This window comes from Macaca thibetana, chromosome 1 (assembly GCF_024542745.1).
Source record: "Macaca thibetana thibetana isolate TM-01 chromosome 1, ASM2454274v1, whole genome shotgun sequence".
NCBI lineage: Eukaryota > Metazoa > Chordata > Mammalia > Primates > Cercopithecidae > Macaca > Macaca thibetana.
In genome coordinates, this window is record NC_065578.1 from 5,881,180 (window position 1) to 5,908,138 (window position 26,959).

At 45.6% G+C, this 26,959-nt stretch overlaps 3 protein-coding genes across 12 annotated transcripts in view; 1 reads left to right on the forward strand and 2 right to left on the reverse strand.

Annotated features, from left to right (window-relative positions):
* PLEKHG5 (pleckstrin homology and RhoGEF domain containing G5) overlaps positions 1-26,959 on the reverse strand; it is a 614,078-nt gene that overhangs the window by 312,217 nt on the left and 274,902 nt on the right. The window lies entirely within an intron of this gene.
* Positions 1-26,959, reverse strand: part of DNAJC11 (DnaJ heat shock protein family (Hsp40) member C11) — a 708,487-nt gene that overhangs the window by 145,030 nt on the left and 536,498 nt on the right. The window lies entirely within an intron of this gene.
* The window catches only part of CAMTA1 (calmodulin binding transcription activator 1), a 1,003,074-nt gene that overhangs the window by 16,995 nt on the left and 959,120 nt on the right, over positions 1-26,959 (forward strand). For all 10 annotated transcript variants that reach the window (XM_050786880.1, XR_007724877.1, XM_050786872.1 and 7 more), the window contains one exon: positions 12,901-13,022. In XM_050786880.1, the coding sequence (XP_050642837.1) occupies positions 12,978-13,022 (45 nt within the window). In that variant the 5' untranslated portion in view covers positions 12,901-12,977. Of the gene's footprint in view, positions 1-12,900; positions 13,023-26,959 lie in introns of those variants that run through there.

The following is a 26,959-nucleotide window of genomic DNA, read 5'->3' on the forward strand; positions in this document are numbered from 1 at the left end:
GTTAGGAATGAACAAGAGATTACTGGTTGACTTTTCAGCAAAGTGCCTAGAGGATCCTCCGGGGAGAATCTGATTCTACAAGGGTAAGCACCTTAAATTGCCTTTCTATAGACTAGGTGGAAATGGAAAACAGAGAGCAGTGCAGACAATTCTCGCCCATAGATGCAACTATTTTTGCCCTGTAGAAAAAGATACCCCCAGAATGAAACTTTATTGCACTACAGGATATGAAACAATTTTGCATCTTATAGCACGCTTTCTTGTTTATCTTTAATATACCTTTGTTCCTCAAATTCTCATTTGACCCAGCTTTAACATCTTACTGGTTTCCTCATTAATTAAATAGCTGAAGATAGTTTTTTTTTTTTTTTTTTTTTTTGAGATAATTCCTGACATGTACTCACTTTATGTTTGTATGAGACTCACGATTTTTATCTCCTTAAAAATTATGATGAGGTAGGCCGGGCATGGTGGCTCATGCCTGTAATCCCAGCACTTTGGGAGGCCGAGGCGGGCGGATCACGAGGTCAGGAGTTCGAGACCAGCCTGATCAACATGGTGAAACCCCCATCTCTACTAAAAATACAAAAATTAGCCAGGCATAGTGGCACGTGCCTGTAGTTCCAGCTGCTTGGGAGGCTGAGGCCAAAGAATCGCTTGAGTCTGGGAGGCGGAGGTTGTAGTGAGCTGAGATTGGGCCACTGCAGTCCAGCCCGGGTGACAGAGCGAGACTCCATCTCAAAAAAAAAAAAACTTATGATGAGGTAAAATTGAATTATACTCCCTCCCCTAGGAAATCTTGTCTAGTCTCATGGTTTTATTTATTTATTTATTTTTGAGATGGAGTCTTGCTGTGTCACCCAGGCTAGAGTACAGTGGCGTGATCTCAGTTCACTGCAACCTCCACCTCCCGGGTTCAAGTGATTTTCATGCCTCAGTCTCCCAAGTAGCTGGGATTACAGGCACGTGCCACCATGCCTGGCTAATTTTTGTATTTTTAGTAGAGAAGGAGTTTCACCATGTTGGCCAGGTGGTTCTCGAACTCCTGACCTGAAGTGATCCACTAGCCTCAACCTCGCAAATTGCTGGAATTACAGGCATGAGTCACCGTGCCCGGCCTAGTCTCATGGTTTTAGATTCCACTGAATGATTACTCCCAAATCTGTATGTCTAGCCACAATGTCTCTCAGGTGAATATGTACGTCAGATGCACATATTCAGATGCCTTCTTGATTTCTCCACTTGGATATCTAATAGGCATTTCAGCATTAGAATGTCCCAAGTGGAATTGTGGATTCCCACCCACTCTTAACTCTGTTCCTCCCCCAGTCTTTAAATGCAACACCATTAACTCAATTGTTCAGGCCCAAATCCCAAGAGTCAAATCTCGGTCCAGTGAGTTTCTTTCTATATCTCACATTCAATCCTTGAGCAAAACCTGAGCAATCATTTCTACTTTCAATATAGAGCCAAATCCACCTACCTCTTAATACCACCACACCACCATCCTAGTCTAAGACCTGGACTCTGTTTTTGTGAATAAAGTTTTATTGGAACATAGGCATGTCCCCTCTCTGCCCGTTTTTTTTTTTTTTTTTTTGAGATGGACTCTTGCTCTGTCACCCAGGCTGGAGTGCAGTGGCACGATCTCGGCTCACTGCAAGCTCTGCCTCCCAGGTTCACACCATTCTCCTGCCTCAGCCTCCCAGTAGCTGGGACTACAGGCGCCTGCCACCATGCCCGGCTAATTTTTTTGTATTTTCAGTAGAGATGGGTTTTCACTGTATTAGCCAGGATGGTCTCGATCTCCTGACCTCGTGATCCAGCTGCCTCGGCCTCCCAAAGTGCTGGGATTACAGGCGTGAGCCACCGCGCCCAGCTTTTTTTTTTTTTTTTTTATATATATGTTGTCATGGTTGCTTTTGTGCCACAATGGCAGAGTTGAGAAGTTGTGACAGAGGCCATAGGGCCTGCAAAACTTAAAATGTTTACTATCTGGTCCTTTAGCATCCTTGACGTGGTGGGCTGAATAACGGCACATAAGATACCACGTCCTAATCCCTGGAACCTGTAAATATTCCCTTTTTAGGAAATAGTCTCTGCAGATGTGATTAAGAATCTTGAGATGGGGCCGGGCATGGTAGCTCACGCCTGTAATCCCAGCACTTTGGGAAGCCAAGTTGGGCAGATGGCTTGAGGTCAGGAGTTCCAGACCAGCCTGGCCAACATGGCAAAACCCCATCTCTACTAAAATTACAAAAAGTAGCTTGGTGTGATGGCACACACCTGTAATCTCAGCTACTCGGGAGGCTGAGGCACGAGAAGCGCTTGGACCCAGGAGGTGGAGGTTTCAGTGAGCTGAGATCACACCACTGCATTCCAGCCTGGACGTCAGAGTGAGACTTGAGATGGGAAGATTATCTTGGTAGGCCCTAAATGCCATTACATGTCCTCTTTAGAGAGGTAGAGGGAGATCTGACACATACACAGGGGAGAGACGGCAATGTGAAGATGGAGCAGAGAGAGATTTGAAGATGCTAGCCTTGAAAATTGGAGTGATGTGGTTACAAGCCAAGGAATGCCAGCAGCCACTAGCAGTTAGAAGAGGCAAGGAATGAATTCCCCCTTGAGCCTCTGGAAGGCGTGTGGCCCTGCCAACATCTTCATTTGGCCCAACGAAACTGATTTCAAACTTCTGGCCTCCAGAACTATAAGGGAACCACTAAGGTGATTTGTTACAGCAGCCACAAGGAACTAAGACCCCTCATCTAAGCCACCATCAGGTCTTGATGTCTAATAATATCCTAACTAGTCTCTCTGCTTCTCTGGCCTCCTTAATGTCTGTCCTCCACATTATGGCATAGCGATCCTTTGAAAACACCATGGAGATAACATTCCCAGCTAAATACCTTACATTGTTTTCCTAGCACCCTCGGAATTAAATCCAAATATTTCACCATGGAATTGGAGGTCCTGTGTGGCCTGCTGATTCCTCCCTGGATTCACATGTCAGCAGTCTTTCTACAGGGCCTCCTTGCAGTTCCTACAGGACACTGACTGTGCACCTGCCACCCCACCCATAACTGCGTGGCTTGCTCCCAACTTCCTTCAGGTCTCGGAGAGAACTTCCTGACCCACTCTTCTAAAACAGCGTTCTTGGCTGGGCATGGTGGCTTATGCCTGTAATTCCAACACTTTGAGAGTCAAGGCGTGCGGATCACCTGAGGTCAGGAGTTTGAGACCATCCTGGCCAACACAGTGAAACCCCGTCTCTACTAAAAAGACAAAAAATTAGCCGGGTGTGGTGGCAAGCACCTGTAATCCCAGTGACTCAGGAAGCTGAGGCAGGAGAATCGCTTGAACCCAGGAGGCAGAGGTTGCAGTGAGCTGAGATCGTGCTGCTGCACTCCAGCCTGGGTAACAGAGCGAGACTCCATCTCAAAAAAAAAAAAAAAACAAAACAAAAACAAACTTCTCATCATCCCACCCTTTCACATTATTTTTCTTCATGCATTTATCATTATCTAAAGTTCATATGTATATTTGTTTGTCTCTCCCACCTCCACGTGAGCTCCACCAAGGCAGAGATTTTTGTCTATTTTGTTCACTGTTGTATCCCCTGCACCTAGAATCAGTATCTGGTATGTCATAGGCACCCAATAGTTATTTGTTGGATAGATGCATATGGTAAAAACATTTAAACCTTATCAAATGAAGAGTAAGGCTTATTTTTTTCTGCCCCATCCTCAGAGGTAATAGATTTCCTATTATCCTTCCAGAAATCTTTTCTGCATATAGAAAAATATATATACAATAAACCTTGTATCCATGTTTTACATCCAGAGGAGAATAATATACGTTATGTTGTGTGGCTTACCTTTAAGTTGGAGATCTTTTCATAGCAGCACACACTGATTTACCTTTACCTTTTTTTTTTTTTTTTTTTTTAAATTTAAGACAAGTTTCGCTCTGTTGCCCAGGCTGGAGTGCAGGCTGGAGTGCAGTGGTGTGATCTCGGTTCACTGCAACCTCCGCCCTCCGGTTCAAGCAGTTCTTGTGCCTCAGCCTCCTGAGTAGCTGGGATAACAGGTGCGCGTCACCATGCTGGATAATTTTTGTATTTTTAGTACAAACGGGGTTTTGCTACGTTGGCCAGGCTGATCTCAAACTCCTGACCTCAAGTGATCTGCTCGGCTTGACGTCCCAAAGTGTTGGGATTACAGGCGTGAGCCACTTGCACCTGGCCATACCTCCATTTTTTAAATGGCTGTATAATATCCCACAGCTTAATACTTAAAGAAAAAATAAACTGCTTGCCCAGTTTGAAAAATGGAAAGCCTAATGACAGTGAAATGTCTCTGCGCCCGCGTCCTTTTCATTTACGCCCGTACTCGGGTGCTCCTCAGTGGCTTCCAAAGACTATGATAAGACAACTCAGCAGCGTTTCCCTTCAGGCGCTTTGATAAGTCATTTTACTTTCTTTTTTTTTTTTTTTTTTTTGAGATGGAGTCTTGCTCTGTCGCCCAGGCTGGAGTGCAGTGGCCGGATCTCAGCTCACTGCAAGCTCCGCCTCCCGGGTTTTACGCCATTCTCCTGGCTCAGCCTCCCAAGTAGCTGGGACTACAGGCGCCCACCACCTCGCCCAGCTAGTTTTTTGGTACTTTTTTAGTAGAGACGGGGTTTCACCGTGTTCGCCAGGATGGTCTCGATCTCCTGACCTTGTGATCCGCCCGTCTCGGCCCCCCAAAGTGCTGGGATTACAGGCTTGAGCCACCGTGCCCGGCCAAGTCATTTTACTTTCAACAACTAAACGAAGTTTCCTGGGAAGACTTTGAAAGTGTGGCGTAAATAAGAAAACGAACAAAACAAAACTTGACTTGAGCAATCTTACAATCTCCTAAGCTGCGTGGAGCTGCCCAACTGAATAGACAAGGGAAGTGCAGGTAGGTTTGCTGTGCAGATGCTGGAGTCCCCTGGGCCCCTCCCTCCAATCAGATTACTGCCCCGAGCTTTTTCTATACAGAGATTTGGGGGTTTCCACTACTGAGGTCTCTCTGGGTCTCAGGGAGTAGAGGGGTGACCCTGGTCTACGAAATGCATTAATGTCCGCGATCATGAAGTTCTCTGTATTTGTGTCCATCTAAATCAGCAAAGCCCAATCTCTCCAACCTTTTCCCCTTTAGAGAGTAACCATTTCAGCCGGATGCAGTGGCTCATGCCTGTGAGGAGTGAGCACTTTGGGAGGCCGAGGTGGGAGGATCACGAGGTCAAGAGATTGAGACCACCCTGGCCAACATGGTGAAACTCCGTCTCTACTAAAGATACAAAAATAGCTGGGCATGGTGGCATGCACCTGTAGTCCCAGCTACTCAGTAGGCTGAGGCAGGAGAATCTCTTGAACCCACGAGGCAGAGGTTACAGTGAGCCGAGATCGTGCCACTGCACTTCAGCCTGGGTGACAAGAGTGAGATTCCGTCCCCTTCCACCAAAGAAAAACCAAAACAAAAACAAAAGAAAACAACCATTTCTTCGATCATGGGTCCAAATGCAATAAAGACTATCAGGCTATAATACCAGAGGGCTCAAGAGGGAGTGGAAAGCCTCTAGTTTCAAAGGGAAACTTTGAAAGTCCAGAAAAAACTGGATTGATTCTTAAAGTAGTGTATGAAGGTGAGATACATTCCACCGAAGGCATTTAGGTATCACTCCTAGGAGGGTCTCTGGAGAGCAAGTGCGCTCGAGCATGTTTTATGTGATATCTGGATGATGAGGGAAAGTTTTATGATTATAACTATTGCTTAAATAGTATCTCCTGAAACCCCAATGAAAAAAGACAATGCTCTGTTCTAGGTTTTAATTGCTAAAAGGAAAACAAAACTGTCATTCTTGGTGTGGTTGGTTCTCAGACCTACTGCTGTCAGTAAATACCAAACAAATGAAACTACAGATTCATTTCAAAATTTCAAAAGATTCCTGGGCCACAAATGAAGCCTTTCTCTTTCGTGTTCAAATGATATTTATTTATTTTTATTTTTTGAGACAGAAGTCGGCTCTGTCACCCAGGCTGGAGTGCAGTGGCTGGATCTTGGCTCACTGCAACCTCTGCCTCCTGGGTTCAAGCGATTCTTGTGCCTGAGCCTCCCGAGTAGCTGGGACTACAGGCGTGCGCTACCATGCCTTGCTGTTATATTTTTAGTAGAGATAGGGTTTTGCCATGTTACCTGGGCTGGTCTCAAACTCCTGGCCTCAAGTGATCTGCCCAACTCGACCTCCCAAAGTGCTGGGATTATAGGCATGAGCCATCTCACCTGGCCAATATTTCAAGTAAGTTGAAATTCAGGCTTACTAGGCCCAAATATCTCATCATATTTGGGGTATCTAACAAATCTTTACTCTTGCATATTAACAGTAGACATTCTGAGATTATAATGCCTGACATAATTGGGATGCAGAGAAGAGGAAAGGTGACCATTTGCAGGACAGGAAAACAGGGACCATCTGGTGAAGGGTTGGTTCCAACAAAGTCCACAAGTTTTCATTATGTTTCATCTTGAAAAGGCAAGGGGACACAGGAGCTCTCTGTATGATTTCTTATCACTCCATGTGAATCTAATTATCTCAAAATTAAAAAAAATAGTTAAAGACAAGGGGAGAAACCTTTTGGAAATGGAACTTTTGAATATTATTACTTTTAACCATGCAGCCCCATGGGGGCTAAAGAAGGCATAGGTTGTTTTTTTGTTGTCCTGTGCAGGGGGAAAATGAACTTGGGATGATGAGCTTCTCTTTTATTTATTTTTTTGAGACGGAGTCTCGCTCTTGTTTTCCAGGCTAGAGTGCAGTGGCGCAATCTTGGCTCACTGCAACCTCCTCCTCCTGGGCTTAAGCAATTCTCCTGCCTCAGCCTCCCCAGTAGCTGGGATTATAGGCACGTGCCACCACGCCTGGCTAATTTTTGTATTTTTAGTTAGAGATGGGGTTTCACCATCTTGGCCAGGCTGGTCTTGAACTCCTAACCTCATGATCCATCTGCCTTGGCCTCCCAAAGTGCTGGGATTACAGGTGTGAGTCACTGAGCCCGGCGTGAGCTTCTCTTTTAAGTGTTTAAACTTCTGAAATGGGTTCAGTCCCTGCTTTCCTCTCCCAATCCAGTAATATGGAAGCTTCAGTAACTTCCAATTTAAGGAAGCAAGTCCAAGCACTTTTATTCTTATCACCATCAGTAATATAAACAGCCACTTTACTTTGGAAAGCTAACCAGGAAGAAGACGCCTTAGAAAACGTTTTTGGAGTCAAAAAAGTAACAATTTAAGATTCCCACTATTTCCCTTGTAAGTTCTGTTTCTGGACAGTAACATTCTTTCCTTGAAGGACATTAGGGCCAAAATGGGCAAGGATTCCGAGATTGGTGAGATTGGTGCATCGAGCGTTATCTTCCAACTCTCTTTTCTAAATGGGCTCATTTAGTAACGCAGGCTGCTTCCTTTACTTGAAATGCCCATCTCTTGGTTACCCTCCCAAGCAAACAGAAACACCAACCAGCCAGCCCCGAAAACATCTCATTCTCTAGCCCAGTGGCTCCCAAATTCTTGAGTCTCAAGATCTTTTTCTACACTTAAAAATTAAGGATTCAAGATGGGCACGGTGGCTCACGCCTGTAAGCCCAGCACTTTGGGAGGCCGACGCTGGTGGATCACGAGGTCAGGAGTTTGAGACCAGCATGGTGAAACCCCGTCTCTACTAAAAATACAAAAATTAGCCAGATGTGGCGGCAGCTGCCTGTAATCCCAGCGACTCAAGAGTATGAGGCAGGAGAATTGCTTGAACCTGGGAGGCAGAGGTTTCAGTGAGCTGAGATCGCACCACTGCATTCCAGCCTGGGCGACAGAGTGAGGCTCCGTCTCAACAACAACAACTAATAATAATAATAACAATAATAATAAAATAAAAATAAAGGATTCAAATCCCAGCACTTTGGGAGGCCAAGGTGGGCAGATCAGTTGAGCCCAGGAGTTTGAGACTAGCCTGGGCAATGTAGTGAAACCTCGTCTTCACTAAAGACACAAAAAGTAGCTGGGCATGGTGTTGCATGCCTATAGTCCAGCTACTGGGGAAGCTGAGGTGGGAGGATCACTTGAGCCCAGAAAGTCGAGGCTGCAGTGAGCTGAAATTGTACCATTGCACTCCAGCTTGGCTGACAGAGCGAGACTATCTTAAAAAAAAAATTAAAGACTTCAAAGTATTTTTGTTTATGTGTGTTAATCTAGTTATGTACCGTATTTGAAAATAAAACTGAGAAACTGGCCGGGCACAGTGGCTCATGCTTGTAATCCCAGCACTTTGGGAGGCCGAGGCGGGTGGATCACAGTCTGGCCAAGATGGTGAAACCCCATCTCTACTAAAAATACAAAAAATTGGCCGGGCGTGGTGGCATGTGCCTGTAATCCCGGCTAATCGGGAGGCTGAGGCAGAGAACTGCTTGAACCCGGGAGGTGGAGGCTGCAGTGAGCTGAGATTGCACCACTGCACTCCAGCCTGGGCGACAGAGACTCTGTCTCAAAAAACAAACAAACCAACTTTAAAAATTGAGAAATTTTAAAAATATTAACTAGCTCATTTAAAAGGAATAAAACAAGGTGGCACAGTGGCTCACATCTGTAATGCCAGCACTTTGGGAGGCCAAGGCAGGAGGATCACTTGAGCTCAGGAGTTGGAGACCAGCATGGGCAACATGGCAAAACCCCATCTCTACAAAAAATACAGGTGGACATGGTGGCATCCACCTGTATTCCTAGCTACTTAAGAGGCTGAGGCAGGAGAATTGCTTGAGCCTAGGAGGTTAAAGCTGCAGTGAGCCGTGATTGCACTGCACTCCAGCCTGGGCAACAGAGTGAGACCCTATCTCAAAAGAACAACAAAAAAGAGAATAAACCCATTATATGTTAATGTAAATCCTATTTTTATGAGAAATACCTATATTTTCTAAAACAAAATTAGTGATAAGTGTGGGATTGTTTTAGTTTTGCAAATCACTTTAATATCTGACAGTAGACGATTGCTGGATTCTTCTCTGCTTCTGAATCTTCTGCATTCAGCCTGTTGTGAGATCACATACATGCAGCCTCTGGAAGACACTGCACACAGAGTGCACTGTTGGGAGAAACTGACATATTATTGCTATAAAAGTAGTTCTGAGGTCAGGTGCGGTGGCTCATGCCTGTAATCTGTGCACTTTGAGAGGCTGAGGTGGGAGGATCACTCGAGCTCAGGAGTTTGAGATCAGCCTGGACAACAAGACAAGACCCTGTCTCTACAAAACTTAAAAAATTAGCTGGGCGTCGTGGTGCATGCCTGTGGTTCCAGCTACTGAGGAGGCTGAGGTAGGAGGATCACTGCAGCCCAGGAGTTCGAGGCTGCAGTGAGCTTTGATGGCACTGCTGCACTCCAGCCTGGGCGACTGAGCAGGACCGTGTCTAAAAAATTTCTATTTTTGGGTCCCTTGAGTCTTGGGACGCCCTCTGCTCTACCAAGGTCCCTAGAGAACCACTGTTTTGAGAAGCACTGTTGTGGTCTGAGGCTAAAGTAATTTCAGTGGTGATGGTGTTGAGGCCCAAGTGATGTTCATGACCTCCTCCTGTGTTCCCACTGCCCCTGTCCTGCTGCTGCTTGTTTGTGAACCCGGCTAGGCTGAGAGTCTCTTGAAGGAAGACACTCAATTTTATTCGCATTTCTTTCAACTTAAGTAAATGTTTTAATTATAAAAGTAACATAGAGGCCGGCGCAGTGGCTCACGCCTGTAATCTCAGCACTTTGGGAGGCCAAGGCGGGCGGATCACTGCAGGTTGGGACTTCGAGACCAGCCTGACCAACATGGAGAAACCCCACCTCTACCAAAAATACAAAATTAGCTGGGCATGGTAGCGCATGCCTGTAATCCCAGCCCCTCTGGAGGCTGAAGCAGGAGAATCACTTGAACTCAGGAGGCAGAGGTTGCGGTGAGCCGAGATTGCGCCATTGCACTCCAGCCTGGGCAACAAGAGCGAAACTCCATCTCAAATTAAAAAAAAAAAAAAAAAAAAGCGATATTACAGCTATATTATAGATAATAGACAATTAAAAAAAACTCACTTATAATCCCCCACGTCATTTCTTGGGTGTACATATCAGTCTTTTTTTTTTTTTTGAGGTGGAGTCTTGCTCTTGTCGCCCAAGCTGGAGTGCAGTGGCATGATCTTGGCTCATTGCAACCTCTGCCCGCTGGGTTCAACCGATCCTTGTACCTCAGCCTTCCAAGTAGCTGAGACTACAGGCACCTGCCACCTTGCCCACCTAATTTTTATATTTTTAGTAGAGACGGGGTTTTGCCATGTTGGCCAGGGTGGTCGCGAACTCCTGGCTTCAAGCGATCTGCCCATCTTGGCCTCCCAAAGTACTGGGATTAACAGGCATGAACCACTGTACCGGGCCTGTATCGGTCTTTTTTGAAAATGCAGTTTTTTTTTTTTTTGAGACGGAGTCTCCCTCTGTCACCCAGGCTGGAGTGCAGTGCCGCGATCTCGGCTCACTGCAAGCTCTGCCTCCAGGGTTCACGCCATTCTCCTGCCTCAGCCTCCCGAGTAGCTGGGACTACAGGCGCCCACCACCACGCCCGGCTAATTTTTTGTATTTTTAGTAGAGATGGGGTTTCACCGTGTTAGCCAAGATGGTCTCGATCTCCTGACCTCGTGATCCGCCCGTCTCGGCCTCCCAAAGTGCTGGGATCACAGGCGTGAGCCACCGCGCCCGGCGAAAATGCTGTTTTTTTAGACTTATCATCTCACCTCATAAATGAACACCATAATTTTGGGTATTGCCCCCTCTATCTAGCAATGGGTAAGATTTTCTGTTTCTGACGTCTGTGACTAGCATAATATTCCACTACCATAGATGTAACACAATTTACTAAATACCCAATATCAGCACATGTAGGATGCTTCCAATTTGTTGTTGCAGTAAGTACAGTGATCCTGTGAAGAATATCTTCACACATATAGCTTTTCTGGCATTTAGTGTTATTTCCTTAGAACAGATTCCCAGAAGTAAGATTACTGGGTCAAAAGATGCAGACATTTTTTATGGCTTTTAATACATACTGTAAAATTGCTTTTCGAAAGGAATATACTAATTTACAATGCCACCAACACTTTTAAGAATCCGTTTCTCCACACAAATCGTCAACATAGGTGCTATTAAGAATGCTAATCGATAAAATATTGTCCCTCCGTTGTTAAAATTTTGCAATTTTTGAGGCTCATAAAATTAAAGTTTCTTAAAGAATGAGTGTGTAACACAAAACATTCTTTTGGGACATCTTTATTTCTGGAAAACCTAAGACATTCTTACTTGTGACGACCAGAAAAAGAACACATGTTGTTAGGATTGGCACAGAATTCACTGTGACAGCCAATCTTAATGCTGAAACACTTGAACCAGGAGTTTCCACTTATTTTGCTAGTTGTCACCAGCAGTAGCAAAAGGAAAACTAAAATGCGGAAGAAAGAAATGTTCTTATTGCAAACCGTACAAGATCACATTGAGGGGCTGGAGCTCTTACATTTAACTTTGCTTTCCTTTTTCTTTTCTTTTTTAAAAACAATTTGCGATTGCAGCCTCTCCTTTTGTTTCCGGTATTACCTGCCCAGGAGCAGAATTCCTTACTTTCTCCGGAGAGAGGCCGGTCACTGGGAGCGCTGCCCAGCCACCCGCACGCCCGGCCGCCCCGAGAGCCGCACTCGGCGCACCCCGTTCCTAGGCTCGTTCTCGGGGCACCTGGCGGGCGCCCACCTCCCGGGGGGCACGTGCTCCCGTACGCAGCGCGAGGGCAGCGGGCGCCGGGCTATTTATTCGGAAAAGCCCCGCGAGGACGCCCTGGATTGAGGAGGGTGGGAAACTCGGCTGCCCAGCGCTCCACCCGGGCGGCCGGGGCTGGCGCTTCTCCGCTTTCGGCCGGCGGCCTCATCCTGGGACAGGCATCCATGAGTCATCCGCTCCACGGGTCACATGGGCAACGTGACCAAAATAAAGTTTCGGTATTTTAAGCCGCCAGAAAAGGGGACAACGGAGCTCACCGGGGGCGGGCGCGGGAGGCGGGCGCAGGCGGGCGGCGCCGGGGCCGTGGGGACGCGGCGCCGAGGGGGCGGGGCCTGGAGGGAGGCGCGCCCCTCCCCCACGGCCGGCAGCGACGCCCGGACTCCTAGGCAGCCGGGTTCCAGGGCGCGGCACCCCGGCGGAGCTCAGCCCCGAGGCTCCCTGCGCCCGGCTCCCCACCGGCGGCGGAGGGCTGCGGGATCCCGGAGATCCCGGCGCGTCCTCCACAGCCACCGGGACCCCACGCGCCGGCAGCGGCTTCCCCGGGAACGTCCTTCAGCCCCGGGAGCACGCGGGAAAAGCCCCAGCGCGCCAATGAGCGAGCGCCTTCCTCATGACGGTCACGCTCAGGGGCGGGGCTTCCCTTCGCCGCTCCCGAATTCCGGGAACCCCCTTTGATTGGTTTGGACGGCCTGGGAAACACTGTAGTGACGCCCAATCAAAACGCCACGTCTCAGCCTCGAGGAACTATTCCGTGTCGGGCCCGTCCTGATTGGACAGTTCTTTCGGGCTCTGGCCACTAGGAAGCTTTGTTTAGGTCCGGAAGGCGGGCTTTCCTGGGAGTGGGTGGGGAGGGGGCGTTGATTCTTGACCAATCCTTTCAGTCCGTTGGGTGGTGACCAGCCAATGGGCCGGATGGATAGGACGCTCCTCCCGGAGAGTAGTGAGACCCCTGGTGCGGGGCGATTGGCGGCGGGAGTGATGAGTGGCAGCCCCACGGCCCAACGGGCGCTGTGCGTGGGCCGCGGGGCGGGGCCAGGGCGGGTGCGCGGCGGCGGCGGGGTGGCTGGGCCGGCGGCGGCGGCGGTACGAGGCGCGCGCTCGGGGTCCCGGTCGCGAGGAGGAGGAGGATGTGGCGCGCGGAGGGGAAATGGCTGCCGAAAACAAGCCGGAAGGTAAGAGCCGGAGCGCGAGGGACTGGGGGGCGGCGCGGCGGGACCCGGCCCCGCCGGACATCCCGGGCATCGGCGGCGCCGGGCGGGAGCGCGGGGGCGCGGCGGGCGGGCGGGCTGGCGACCCGGCCGGGGAGGGGGCCCGCGGGGTGGGGGGGCGGAGCGCGGCCGAGTCCTGAGGTGACTCGCGGGGCCGGCGGAGCGCGGCGCCCCACACCCCACCCCCGGGGGCGGGCTGGGGCCGGAGGGGGCGGGGGGCTCGCGGGGCGGGGACCGGGCCCAGCGAGGAGGAGGAGCCGGCGGAGGGCCGGCGCCTCCCCCACCCGGACCGGGCATCCCCGCCGCTCCCGAGCCCGCGGCGCGTCCCCCGCACCCCCGGCACTGGGTCCGGGGTGGGGGCCGCGGGGCGGAAAGTTTATCCGCCTCGGGCGCCCCTGGCCCAGCGCCCCACTGCTCCGGGCCGGTCCCCGTCGGGCGGTAGCGGCCGGCGCTCAGCCCTCGCCGGCCCCCTGCTCTCCGGCGGGCAGGGCCAGACGTACTCTCTCTGGCACCCCATTCAGCCCTGTGGACGCCTCCCCAAGCGGGCGGGGGGTCCCCGAGCTTCTCCCCGCCAGGGGGACCCCGTCCTGCCGAGTGTCCCTCGGCCGAAGGGCCTCGTGTGACCCCTCCCCCTTCGCTTCCCGGGAAGGGAAGGGGGCCTGCGCAGCATCCCCGCCCCTCGCAGTCGTTCACATCCTACTCTTGCCCTTGCACCCTCACAGCCAGGAGGGTGGGGTCTCCGTTTCTATGGCAAGTGAGGATCTCCACACTCCCTTGCCCTTTACCTTCCGTGACCCCGATCCTTCCTTGGCACAGGGGTCCGTCTGATCCGCTCATCTTCTTTGGAATCTTTTGGGGCCTCTGCACACTCTCCGTTGACCCTTTTTGCCAGGACAAGGGGACTCTGGCTACCCATGTTCTTCTTTCCTCACCCAGTGGATAGTGGGGGCTTGTGCAGCTCTGAAGTCATTTCTAAATAGGAAAGCAGACACTTCTCCCAGATCATACATACTCTCGCACACTTTGCTGGGTTAGGGTGAGCTCATTTCCTGAATACCCTTTGAGTTGCCCTCTTTTTCTTATGGAGACAACTGGACATTCACCGTGCTCCTTTCCCCATTCGTGTGTCTACACTGACTTGTTCTCTCTTCTCGGAGTTCCTTGTCTGGGTGAGAGTGGGCGCCCCGTAAGATGTGGGGCAGGCTGCCATTGTGCCTAGTGCTTGAGTGAAAAGGGGCCAGCCACACTAGTTGCTCCTGTGTCTGAGAAAGACCGGGGTATATTTTTGCTTCCAGTTGACTCTTGTGTCTCAGGAGGGGGGCAACCTTCACCAGTTGACTACCCCACTGGGAAAAGGGTCGTGTGCCCTTGTTTTTTGACGTTTTGATTACTGTCTTCTGTGCAGTGAGAACCAGACTTTGTCCGTCCCACACTCAAGAGTCCTTGAACCTTTCCTGGGTATAAACTTCCCGATTCTTTTTTGAGAGAACTCACATCCTCCTCTGTGGCTTCTGCTTCCCAGTCAGCCATCTTTAGTGAGCCTGTTACTTTGACTTTTTCTGATTTTCTCAAATTGTATTCATGTTGGCTGGGTAAGGAGAAGCCATATGCCTTTCCATTCAGAAAAGGGAGTGTAGACACCCGTGTCGCCCACATGCCATCCTGGAAGAGGTTGCCTGTGTGCTCATTGTTGTACTAGAACCTTCCTTTGGCTCTGGTGTTGTCTCTGGTGGCATCCAAACATTTCTTTAAATCTTGTAGCTTTCAGGAGAAGGGGGAATTTGAATGTTTTCTGTTTTTTGCTGTTGTGGTTCTATTTGGAGAACCAGATCATGATGCTATATTCATTTGTTTACATATACATACATGTAGGTATACACAGATGAAATCACATTCATTACATATACAGTGCACAGGAAGTTGGAAGGGTCAGATGACTACCTTTACATTTTGGGTGCATATGGGGCCTTTTATGTGTAATGATATAGATAGATATTAGCGTTGTTGGTAACTCTTCAGGCTTAGAAGCAGCAGCAGAAGAATCATTGATAAATGGCCAATTCTGACCATTCTTTCGTTTGTAATGTGTACCGTACTGAATAAGCAGAATGACATCCTGCATGTTCACGAAGTCTCTGAATGTGCGAAGCGTACAGTGCCTGCCCATACGCATCACAGCTTTGGCACTCTGAATTTAGAGGTGGTATTCGTTGCCTGGTTCTGCATAGAGTGAAAAGTTCTTGATTTCTTTACTGCAGTGTAGGGGAAGGAGATTTCATGTGTTTGGGCAAATGGCAGGAGATGGGTGAGAAGAAGGTGTTTTCCTGTGACAGAAGGAGGAACGAATGACCGTAAAGATGTCCCTTTTGTATTTTGACCATTTAAATAATTGAGAGAGGTTGTGAAATTAGCAAAACGTACCTGTGGAAAAGCCCTTGACGCTTCATGAGAGGATGGGGGACGTTATTCTTCGAGTTCTTTTCTCTTGGTCAGGGGAATGATTGCAGCCCTGTCGGCTCTAGTCAGGTGCTTTGCCTCCTCAGGTCTCCCTTCCTCCCTTTCTCCCTCCTTCCCTTTCTCCCTCTTTCATGAAATCCAGAATGGCTGCTTTGACAGGCTTAGTGTGGAAACTCATCCTCCCCGAGTTCCGTTGGGCTCTGGGGCTTTGGCCTTTAAAGCTCTTTTCTAGCTCGGAGGCTCGCTTTGCCTCAGTTTACTGTGTAAGGAGAAGTGACTCATCGGGGATTTGGTCAGCGCTGGTCTGTGACTTCTAGATTTTGCCTTTCAGTTAACATTGAGTTGTCCAGTGGGCCTAATTCCCAGTGTCAGAAAGTAGAGCTTTTGAGCTCATTTTCTTTTTTTTTCTTGGTTTTAAATTTTTTAATGCTGTTTGTATTCTGTGTCTGTAGTCAGCTTGATGGGATTGTGTATTTTTAGGGGATATTAGTGAACTTCGGAAAAATGAAGAGTTGACTACCTGCTGTCGATGGCGTAGACTCAGCGGAGTCATCCCGTTTCCAGTGGTGGTTCTTCCTACCCTTCCTCCATGACGCTATGGAGACTTTGGGAGTTTTCCCTGGTAAGCAGGGGTCTCCATGCAAGGTGCAGTGGAAGGAAAAGTGGTAAAGGTTGGTTGGAAGAACACACTTGAGGTTAATGTCTGAAGCTGGGCTCTTTTTCTTAAGTTTGATGTGGTTGTGTTTCTGTGTCCCTGGTCTCCACAGATGATTGGAAATCAGTTTTTTCCTCTTACCCCTGTAGTGCAAAATGCTCTGTTGCAGTTGGGCAAACTAGACGGATTCTCTGAACCACATAGTTTCATCTTTCTGTGTGACTCTCTGTTAGAACATGACTCTTTCCTCCCCTTCACCCTTTACCTCCAGTTTTTGGGACTAGGTTGGGTGACCTCTTCCTCCTTTGTCTTCTTGGAGCCTTGACTTATCCTGCTTCTGCAAATGTTGGGTTTCTCCATCTCATCGTTGAGTGGATTCAAAATGTTGACATATACAGAGCAACCTCTACTCAAGGTCAGACTGGGTCAGCTTTTCCTTTTCAAAAGAGTAGTGTTGTTCTTACTTGCTCTCTGAGACATATTTATGCATCCTGCTCAGCTGTGTTTTCTATTTCCTTAGTTTTTAGGCTCTGGCGGTTTTAGACTTTCCCCCTGAAATAGCCTATTCTTTAGAGAGTAGTGTTTAGTGTAGTCCCCCATTTATGCTAGGTGTCAGCCCATGTGTCCTGCTCAGTTTTTACTTCTTTGTGACTGATTTTGAGATAGCCCGTCTCAAAATCTTAACATTTTTTTCCCACTGTTTCATTACTTTGAGCCATTCTTCCTTTCGTGTTTGGGGGAAATACCCCTTTGTGTGCAGTTGCACTTCTTTCTGCCTGCCTTATGGAAAAAGCAGTAGAAGGTGATTCTCTTATTTTCTTCAGTTCCCCTCATAGTTGTGTTCGTTGCCTCTTCTGTGGGATCTTTGAATTTGCCCTTCTGGGGAGAAGTCCTTTTTATATTTATACTCCCATGACTGGAATCATTCATTCAGGAGACCTTTACTAAGCTTGTTATGTACAAGGAGCTGTAGGGAGTGATGTGACTTTGCTTGAGACCATATTGGATCTTGTTAGCCTTTTATATTAATGACATTTCAGTGTATCTTCTTCTTCTTCTTCTTCTTCTTCTTCTTTTTTTTTTTTTTGAGACAGAGTCTCACTCTGTTGCCCAGGCTGGAGTGCAGTGGCACGATCTCGGCTCCCTGCAACCTCCGCCTTCCAGGTTCAAGCAATTCTCCTGCTTCAGCCTCCCAAGTAGCTGGGATTACAGGCGTGCACCACCTGCCCGGCTAATTTTTTTTGTATTTTTAGTAGAGACGGGGTTTCACCATGTTGACCAGGTTGGTCTTGAATTACTGACCTCAAGTGATCTGCCCGCCTCAGCCTCCCAAAGTGCCATGATTACAGGTGCAAGCCACCATGCGCGGCCTTCAGTGTATCTTAATGCTTGTCTTATATAGTCTTGTAAGGAATTTTTTTTTCTGATTTTTAAGTTTTTGGATTGTTAACTTACAAAGATGTAGTGTAATAGTGTGTTATCTTGTTGAACCTTTTTTCCTCCTCAGCAGAAGTGGGGATGGTGAAGAGGGTGGGAGGGTGGACTGGGAGAGTCATTTAGCAGCTTTCCCCCAGACTGTGTGCAGAGAGAGAGAGTGTATGTGTGTGTGTGTGTGTGTGTGTGTGTGTGTGTATGTACGTGTAGAAAAAAGTAAAGTCAGCCTTCTTAATCTGATTGTGTAGGTATAACTTTTAGGTCGTTTAGATACATGATTGGTTGGAATGCTTAACATTTGAACAGCAGCATTGCACTAGGCATTCTATAGAACGTAGAGTCAAATTTATTTTTTATATAAGGAAGTGGTATAAAAATATTTTTCTCTTCTGATTAACTGGTACGGTTCATATTAGATAGTGAGAACTATATGAGCTGCTGGTACATTTTCACTGCCACGAAGAATTATATCCAAATTTAATACCTAATTGATGCTCATTCTTAGGCTAGGTATCTGATATGATTATCACCACTTTTGTTTATTATGTGACTTTTAATTTATGCTTTTTAATGGTATTATTGTTTTTGTAAATTGCCTCAAATTCTTTGTGGGTACAGGTTAGGTATAAATAATGATAATAATGAAAAGTATTAACACTTTGAAATGCTTCTTTTCTTTTTTCCTCTATTAAATTAGATTTACTGTCTCTACAATGTATATAGAAACCAATTCTGCTAGTATTTCACTCTTGTGTGAGATTTGTAGTATGTGGTTTGGCAATGTCCTTTGGTCATGTGAGTGTCTGACTGAGTGTATTTTGTGTTGACAAGTGATGTGTGTTTCTTTTGCGTTTTCATTGTACAGATCATTTTCTAAGGTGTTGTGTATCTTCTGGAATCATGTACTATGTTCTTTTTCTTTTTTTTTTTTTTTTTTTTTTTAAATGTTCTAGGTGACTTAAATCCGACCTCCCTTTCTTTTCTTCGGCCTTTCCTTTTACTTTTTGTCCTTTCCCACACAGAGAGATTTATTCACTGCCCTGTCATTATTATAAAAAAGTATTTGTAGATGTACTGTATTTGTAGCCTTTTAGTAAAAAGGGGATGCCCACCATCCCTTTGTCCTTTAGCACAAGGCATTGTTTCTTCTTGTTTCCCTAAGAATAGGTAGATGGAATGAGATTTAAGCCACAAGGCAGCTAGTAATAGTATTTGTAACTAGATAGCATCTCTAGATAAAACACTGGGTCCTTCATTCTCTGGGCCTCCCCATGTAGGATTTTGGAAATTTATTTTCACTGCATTTAGCCAGCTTCTTTTTGTCTCTTTGGCTTGACACAATAAATTTCTTTAAGCACAGCCAAGTATATTATTTCATTTGGAGCCTTCATTTACAAGGAAGTATGGGGGCCTCTTCTAGTGTTCCTTTGCCTGTTATATATAGTACTGCCTTTAGTTTTTGGTGTGTTTGAGAGTGAGAGTGAGAAGCATTCTTGCTCTACTACTTTGTCTGTGTAACTTGAATAAGAGTGTACGGTCATTCACTCTATTTTCCAGATAGTGTATAATCTTTCTTTTTATTTTTCTTGAATACCTAATCAGGTTCGAGCTACAGGTTGATCTGACTGTCATATCCTTTTATTTTGTGCCATCACTGGATATAGTGTCCCTTCGTCCTGTGATTAAGCCATGTTCCTATTCTGTCATTAGAGAGAGGGACTTACAAACATATAGATGGTCTCCCATGATAATTATCATGCATTTATAAGGAAAGTGTTTCTTTTCTTTTTTTTTTTTGAGACTGAGTCTTGCTCTGTTGCCCAGGCTGGAGTGCAGTGGCGTGATCTCAGCTCACTGCAACCTCTGTTTCCTGGGTTCTAGCGATTCTTGTGCCATAGCTCCTGAGTAGCTGGGATTATAGGCACCCACCACCATGCCCGGCTACTTTTTGTATTTTTAGTAGAGACGGGATTTCACCATATTGGCCAGGCTGATCTCGAACTCCTGACCTCAAGTGATCTGCCTGCCTTGGTCTCCCGAAGTGCTGAGATTATAGGCATGAGCCAGTGCGCCTGGCCGAAAGTGTTTCTTTGTATATATTGACAATGGAGAGCAGTTCGTGATTTTTCACGTGAGGGGACAAAGTAAAGGGTGAGTAAAGGGTGGTGGTTTTTTTTTTTTTTTTTTTCCATCAGTATGCTAGCTGTGTATTTCTAAGGCTGTATTGCATCCCTCTGCTTTGAACACCATTGCTTGTAGAAGGTCATGGGCCTCCTTGTGTAAAGATTGGTACTGTTTCCTGAGCTTTTTTTTTTTTTTTTACCTCATTACCCTGGACTTACAGAGGAATATTATGTACCCCACTGCAAAGAGAGGCCAAGGGTCAGCCACATTATTTCCCTTTCTGCTCTTTTTTTGGAGGATTGTTCATTTACTTTGAACTGATTGACATGGCATAAGATGGAATGACTAGAGATTTTTTTTTTTAATGGTTCTTCCATATTCAACTTCAGTGTTTTGCCCTTTCCTGACATAGTTGCTTGTTCTCTTGTACGTGAATCCTTTTGCAGTCACTTTCTTGTTTTTGTTTTTCAAATTTAGCCAGGCCTTTCAAGTCATGTAACATATCCTTTCCTGAGACTGTTAGCCGAAGGTAACTTCGAGGAAGATATGCTTGTTTGGGGCTGTATTCATCACTCTGCTCTCTGCGGTTTTATAGTTTCATGTGTACAAAGTGACATTTCTTGAAAGAAATGTTTGGGGCTGTATTCTTAATAATTTTAAACATGTTATTATGTGGAGACTGAGTGGCGTAGCTCTCATCCCTAACTTCGTTTCTTCATACCATCTAAAATACATCTCCCACCCCTATGTATATCTCTCCTCCCCCAAAATCCCAAAACAACCATCATGATAACAATCCCCCCCAAAAGCAAAACCTTATGAAGCCCAGCTCTGATTGCCTCTGCTGTGCAGTTCAGTCACTAGTTTTGGACAGGTGCATAAGCAGATAATTTTTGGGTGTGTAATATTCTCAGTGGGGCTGATGTGTGACTTTTGGGACATAGAGCATTCATTCGTTCAACAGACCATGCAGTATCTCTTCCATTTTTTCCCCTTATCAGTTACCACAAGGTAAGATTATGTATTCAGTCACTTAAAAACACTTGCAAAGTAAATTTTCCCCCCTTTATTCCCTTCTAACCATCGAAATAAATGCTGACAATAGTAAATTACCGTGTCCCTACTTTTGTGTTCAACATGTCTAAGAGAATGGAGAGCTAACTTCCAATAATGGCAGTACAGCCAGTCATGACTCTTTCTCCATGTAGCCTGTGCATTTTGCAGTGGTGATTTGTACTTTCAGCTAAATTTAGTGTCTATAACAAAGGATGCATCAGATGTTTAAGTTCATTTAATCTTTTTTACAGTGTACATTCAACAAGGTGTATTTGTGTGTTATATTAGAATGATGTACAGATACAACCAGAGGTATTCTTTCAACTTAGAGAGAGAGGAAGCCTTTCTTTTTACAAGTTTTGAAGGAAAGTTATTGTTTGTTTTTCCTTCATCATGGTTGATTTAGATTGCCAGACTCATTTCTGAATGTATATTAATACAATCAAGAATTAATCTTTTTAAAACTTAGATTTGGTTTTTAATCCTTTTCTGAAAAGTCATTTCTGAGGATGTATGATGTATGTGCCCCATTGGTTTTCTGAGCATTTGGGTATCAAATCATTTGGGAGTGATAATAAGAGATTGGTACAAAGTGTGAAATTATCAGAGAGAAAGAAAAAAGATGCTGTAGTGGAAAAAATTACTCATTTATGATTAAAAATAATCTCAAAGTGATGATTGGAAGTATAAATTCAGATATTTGAAGAAGAAATGGAATGTTGATAGGGTTATTGTATTGCATAGACACATGTACACATATAAAGAATGCTCCCCAAAAAGGGGGCACTTAGAGGACAAGTAAGTTGATTGGATTGATTTTAAGAAAAATGTTAAGTTTGTCTTTTTAAAAAGTAATTGAAATGAAATAACCCTTCTTAGTGAAGAAAATGAAAACTTTGATGGAAGTTCAGCAAAATGGAATATTTAAAAAGATTCAAGAGAAGGATTTTTTTATTGCGAATCCACAAGGGGGTAGTGATGTTCTTTCAAAGATACTTGTGGTGGCAACAATGTGAGATGATCTCTTCACATTTTAGATTTACCGATAAAACTGGCATGTTTGCATTTTAACTTAATAAGATCTTCTTTTTAAAATGTTTATTGGCAAAATTGTTTATTGCTTAAATTAAAAAAAAATCCATTTTGGGTGAATGGCTACTTTAAGCCATATGAATGGTGAAGAAGAGAGAATGTCCTTACAGTTCTGTGCTTTGGAGAGGTTACCAAGGATGTGAGGGTCACTGTTATTTTCTAAGAATGTAATAATCTTAAATTCCCTGGGAAACATTAGACATCCAGGAATCAGTTACTTAAGTGTCCTGAATAAAAGGATTTTAGTAAATTGTGTCTAAACTTTACAGAAGTTTGTATTACTAGTTGTATTTTCAGTCCTGCCGAGAGATGAAAGATATGAACAATCCATGCCACTAGCCACTTTTAATAGTTCTAAGTAAATCAAATTTTTATAATCTTTCTTTTTTATTAGTTTATATTACATCATTAGATAAAGGCTTTTTTTCTTTCTTTCTTTTTTTTTTTTCTTCCCTCACATAAAAATTCCAGGAGCTTTCTTCTGGTCACTGAGTTCCACCCCATATTATTCAGAATTACTTAAAATCAGGTGTGGTATGGCTGTGCTGGGTCGTTTTCCGTGGAGGACTGCCTAGCTGTATTATGCATTCATTTTTGAAAGTTACGCCACGTGATGGGAGAAGGATTTAAAGTTGGGGCGGGCAGCTATGTCCTACTTATTTAGAGACACAACTAGTCATCGCCTGTAAAAAATGTTACTTCTTTTAAATTTATTTTATCTTGTTTTTTTTTAGAGACAGGGTCTCGCTCTGTTGCCCAGACTGGAGTGCAGTAGTGCAATCCATAGCTCACTGCAACCTTGGCCTCCTGTGCTGAAATGATCCTCCTGCCTCAGCCCCCTGAGTAACTGGGACTACCGGTGTGTGTCACCTTGCCTGCTTAGGTTTTTTTTCTCTTTTTGGTAGAGATGGGGTCTTGCTGTGTTGCCCAGGCTGGTCTTCAACTCCTGGTCTCAAGCAGTCCATCTGCCTTAGCCTCCCAAAGTGCTGGGATTTACAGGTATGAGCTACCATGGCCCGCCTAAAAAATACTATTTCTGACAATAACACAAAATGTGTGGTTTAGAGATTATGATAGTTTGTGCCACATACATTGTATATTTTTCATTTTTGGTTCATGGAAAAGCTTGTTAATTGAGCTTTTCTCTTTTTCTCCGTTCCCTCATTCTGAGCAAGGAATGACTTTTTCTTTTATTTCCTTTACCAAATGACTTTGGTGTTTTAACATTCCAGAAGATACACTGTTTTTCATATGCTACTCTAAACTCTGCTGGGAACTGAACTATGACGTCAGCATTTTCATTCATGAATTTGATTCTTCTAAATTTTTTTCCTGTTTTGTATTCCTGAGCTGACTTCTGGCACATGCACAAATCAGTTTACCGTTAGTCAGCCCATAAATCACTGATAAAAGGTAAAACAAAAGATAAGATACTGGAGTTACTTTGATAGTACTATAGTTCTCATGCTGATTTGCATCAGTACAGTTTGGATAAGGTTTCTGGCTAAACAGATTGAAACCTAAAAAGTCAATTTAATTATCTTATGATTTTGTGACTTGAACTGTGTTGTGAACATATTGACACAATATTTTTGTTCTTACAGGAAGTTGAGAGTGCTATGCTGTGGCTCCTTTGTTATAAAATAGCATTTCTTTTTTTATTTTTTGGAGAGACGGTCTCACTGTGTCACTCAGTCTGGAGTGCAGTGACACGATCTCTCTCGGCTCACTGCAGCCTCGACTTCTCGGGCTCAGGTGATCCCTCAGCCTCCCGAGTAGCTGGGACTACAGGCACGCGCCACCATGCCTGGCTAATTTTTGTATTTTTTGCGGAGATGGGTTTTCACCGTGTTGCCCAGGCTGGTCTCCAACTTGTGAACGCAAGCGATCCACCCACCTTGGCCTCCCAGAGTGCTAGGATTAGAGGCATGAGCCACTGCGCCAGCCTAAAGTAGCTTTCTTGTATAATTTGACTAAGTTGGAAGAATATATAAAACTTTATTTCAGAGAGGTTAGGCCTGGAGATTAAATGATATTTTATTCAGATTACCTTTGTAATGGATTTAGATTTTTTTTTGGAGGATTTTCTTGCCTTTGACATATTTTAAATTACTTCATTGTTTGATACTTTTATTTTAATATATTATTATTGTGATGGAACCGGTGTAGTATTCCTTGTATTGGACTTAGGGTGCATCTCCCCTGGATTGTGCACTCGTGTAGCTGTCAACTCTAGTTTCTCCTCTAGGGAGGTCACTCGTTGAAGTTTAGTACTACATTAGAGCAGTTCTTGAAGAAATCTTATTTGGAGTTTTCTTCTGCAGGCCAAAATTGAGGCTAAGCCTCCGGCCCATTGTATCTTTCAAGCCTGCTGTAGTTGATGAATGGTGAGCTGTAAAAAAGTTCATTTTCTCTACTTTCTTGGGGGTTTTGCTGACTTTCTGGATACTCACTTGCCAAGAAACATTTAGAAATAAAATGTGTTATATTTGGGAATCATCATTTTAGCTAAATAATAATTCATGATTAGAATCAATGATTCAAGCTGCAACCACTTTGACTGATACCTAGTCTTACTCTTGAGATCACTGTTTTTTCCGAGACGGTCTTGCTTTTGTCACCCAGGCTGAAGTGCAGTGGCGTGATCTTGTCTTACTGCAGCCTCCACTTCCCCGGCCTAAGCAATCCTCCTGCCTCAGTCCCCCAAGTGGCTGAGACTATAGGTGTACGCCACCATGCCAGGCTAAGTTTTGTATTTTCTTTTTTTTTTTTTGAGACGGAGTCTCGCTCTGTCGCCCAGGCTGGAGTGCAGTGGCCGGATCTCAGCTCACTACAAGCTCCGCCTCCTGGGTTTACGCCATTCTCCTGCCTCAGCCTCCCGAGTAGCTGGGACTACAGGCGCCTGCCACCATGCCCGGCTAGTTTTTTGTATTTTTTTAGTAGAGACGGGATTTCACCGTGTTCGCCAGGATGGTCTTGATCTCCTGACCTCGTGATCCGCCCTTCTCGGCCTCCCAAAGTGCTGGGATTACAGGCTTGAGCCACTGCGCCCGGCCAAGTTTTGTATTTTTTGTAGAGACGGGGTTTTGCCTTGTTGCCCAGGCTGGTCTCAAACTACAGGGCTCAAGCGATCCTCCTGCATCAGCCTCCCAAAGTGCTGGAATTACAAGCATGAGCCACCATGTCCGGCTGAGATGACTCTTTATTTTTTATTTATTGGGGTTTTTTTTTTTTTTTTGAGACAGAGTCTCGCTCTGTCACCCAGACTGGAGTGCGGTGGCGTGATCTTGGCTCACCACAACCTGTACTTCCCGTGTTCAAGCAGTTCTCCTACCTCAGCCTCCCGAGTAGCTGGGATTATAGGCACGCACCACTACGCCTGGCTAATTTTTTTTTTTTTTTTTTTTTTTTAAATAGAGATGGGGTTTCACCATGTTGGGCAGGCTGATCTCGAACTTACGACCTCAGCTTATCTGCCTGCCTTCGCCTCCCAAAGTGCTGGGATTACAGACGTGAGCCACCACACCTGGCCTGAGATGACGTTTTAAATGCCATAACAAGTACAGATCCTGTGTCCTCCCATTATTGAATAAAACTAGAACTTTGTGTTCCTTTAGGTTAAACTATATTATCTAATAGGTGACAGAAGAGTGGTCTGTTAACTGGCTTTCTCCTTTCAGTAGATTAGCTAAGAGAAAGGAAATAAAAGCAAGTAGACTGTGAATAAACATTGAAGTTGACTTGAATGACATTATTTTCCCTAATAACAAAATAATTTATATATTATTTAAGTATGATTTCTGTAAAAGAATCTATTTGCAAGTGATAATGAAAAAAGAAAAAAAATATATATATTTTTTGAGATGAAGTCTCGCTGTTGTCCCCCAGGCTGGAGTGCGATGGCGCAATCTTGGCTCACTGCAACCTCCGCCTCCTGGGTTCAAGCGATTCTCCTGCCTCGGCCCCCCAAGTAGCTGGGATTACAGGCGCCCAACCCTATGCCCGGCTAATTTTTGTATTTTCAGTTGAGACACCATGTTGGCCAGGCTGGTCTCGAACTCCTGACGTCAGGTGATACACCCGCCTCGGCCTCCCAAAGTGCTGGTATTACAGGCATGAGCCACTGCACCCAGCCTAAGAAAGGAATATTTAATGGTAGAGGGGCTCTGTAAAAACCCCCTAATTTTCTTTTTTTTTTTTTTTTTTTTTTTTTTTTTTGAGACGGAGTCTCACTCTGTAGCCCAGGCTGGAGTGCAGTGGCCGGATCTCAGCTCACTGCAAGCTCCGCCTCCCGGGTTCACGCCATTCTCCTGCCTCAGCCTCCCGAGTAGCTGGGACTACAGGCGCCCGCCACCTCGCCCGGCTAGTTTTTTGTATTTCTTAGTAGAGACGGGGTTTCACCGTGTTAGCCAGGATGGTCTCGATCTCCTGACCTCGTGATCCGCCCGTCTCGGCCTCCCAAAGTGCTGGGATTACAGGCTTGAGCCACCGCGCCCGGCCAACCCCCTAATTTTCAAAGCCATGTGCCACTGTAGGTATGAAAAGTTGTGGGCTGTTATTACTAGGTTTCAGAATGTCTGGAATACTGGCGGTAGTATCAGCATTATTTATTTATTTATTTATTTTTTGAGACGGATTCTTGCTTTGTTGCCCAGGCTGGAGTGCAGTGATGCAAGCTCCGCTTCTCGAGTTCAAGCCATTCTCCTGCCTCAGCCTCTCGGGTAGCTGGGACCACAGGCACCTGCTACCACACCCGGGTAATTTTTTGTGTTTTTTTAGTAGGACGAGATTTCACCGTGTTAGCCAGGATGGTCTTGATCTCCTGACCTCGTGATTCGCCCTTCTCAGCCTCCCAAAGTGCTGGGGTTACAGATGTGAGCCTCCATGCCTGGCTAAAGCATTATCATTTTTATCTAACCCTGAACCAATCAGTGATTGGTTAGTTCTCCAGCCGTGAAGGCTTTGTGCTTCCTAGACAGCTTTTAGAACAAGCCCACCTTGATTCCCAGCTCAAACTCTTTCCTTTTTACTATTTGTTTATTGTTTGTTTATTCATTATTTATTATTATTAATTAAAAAATTT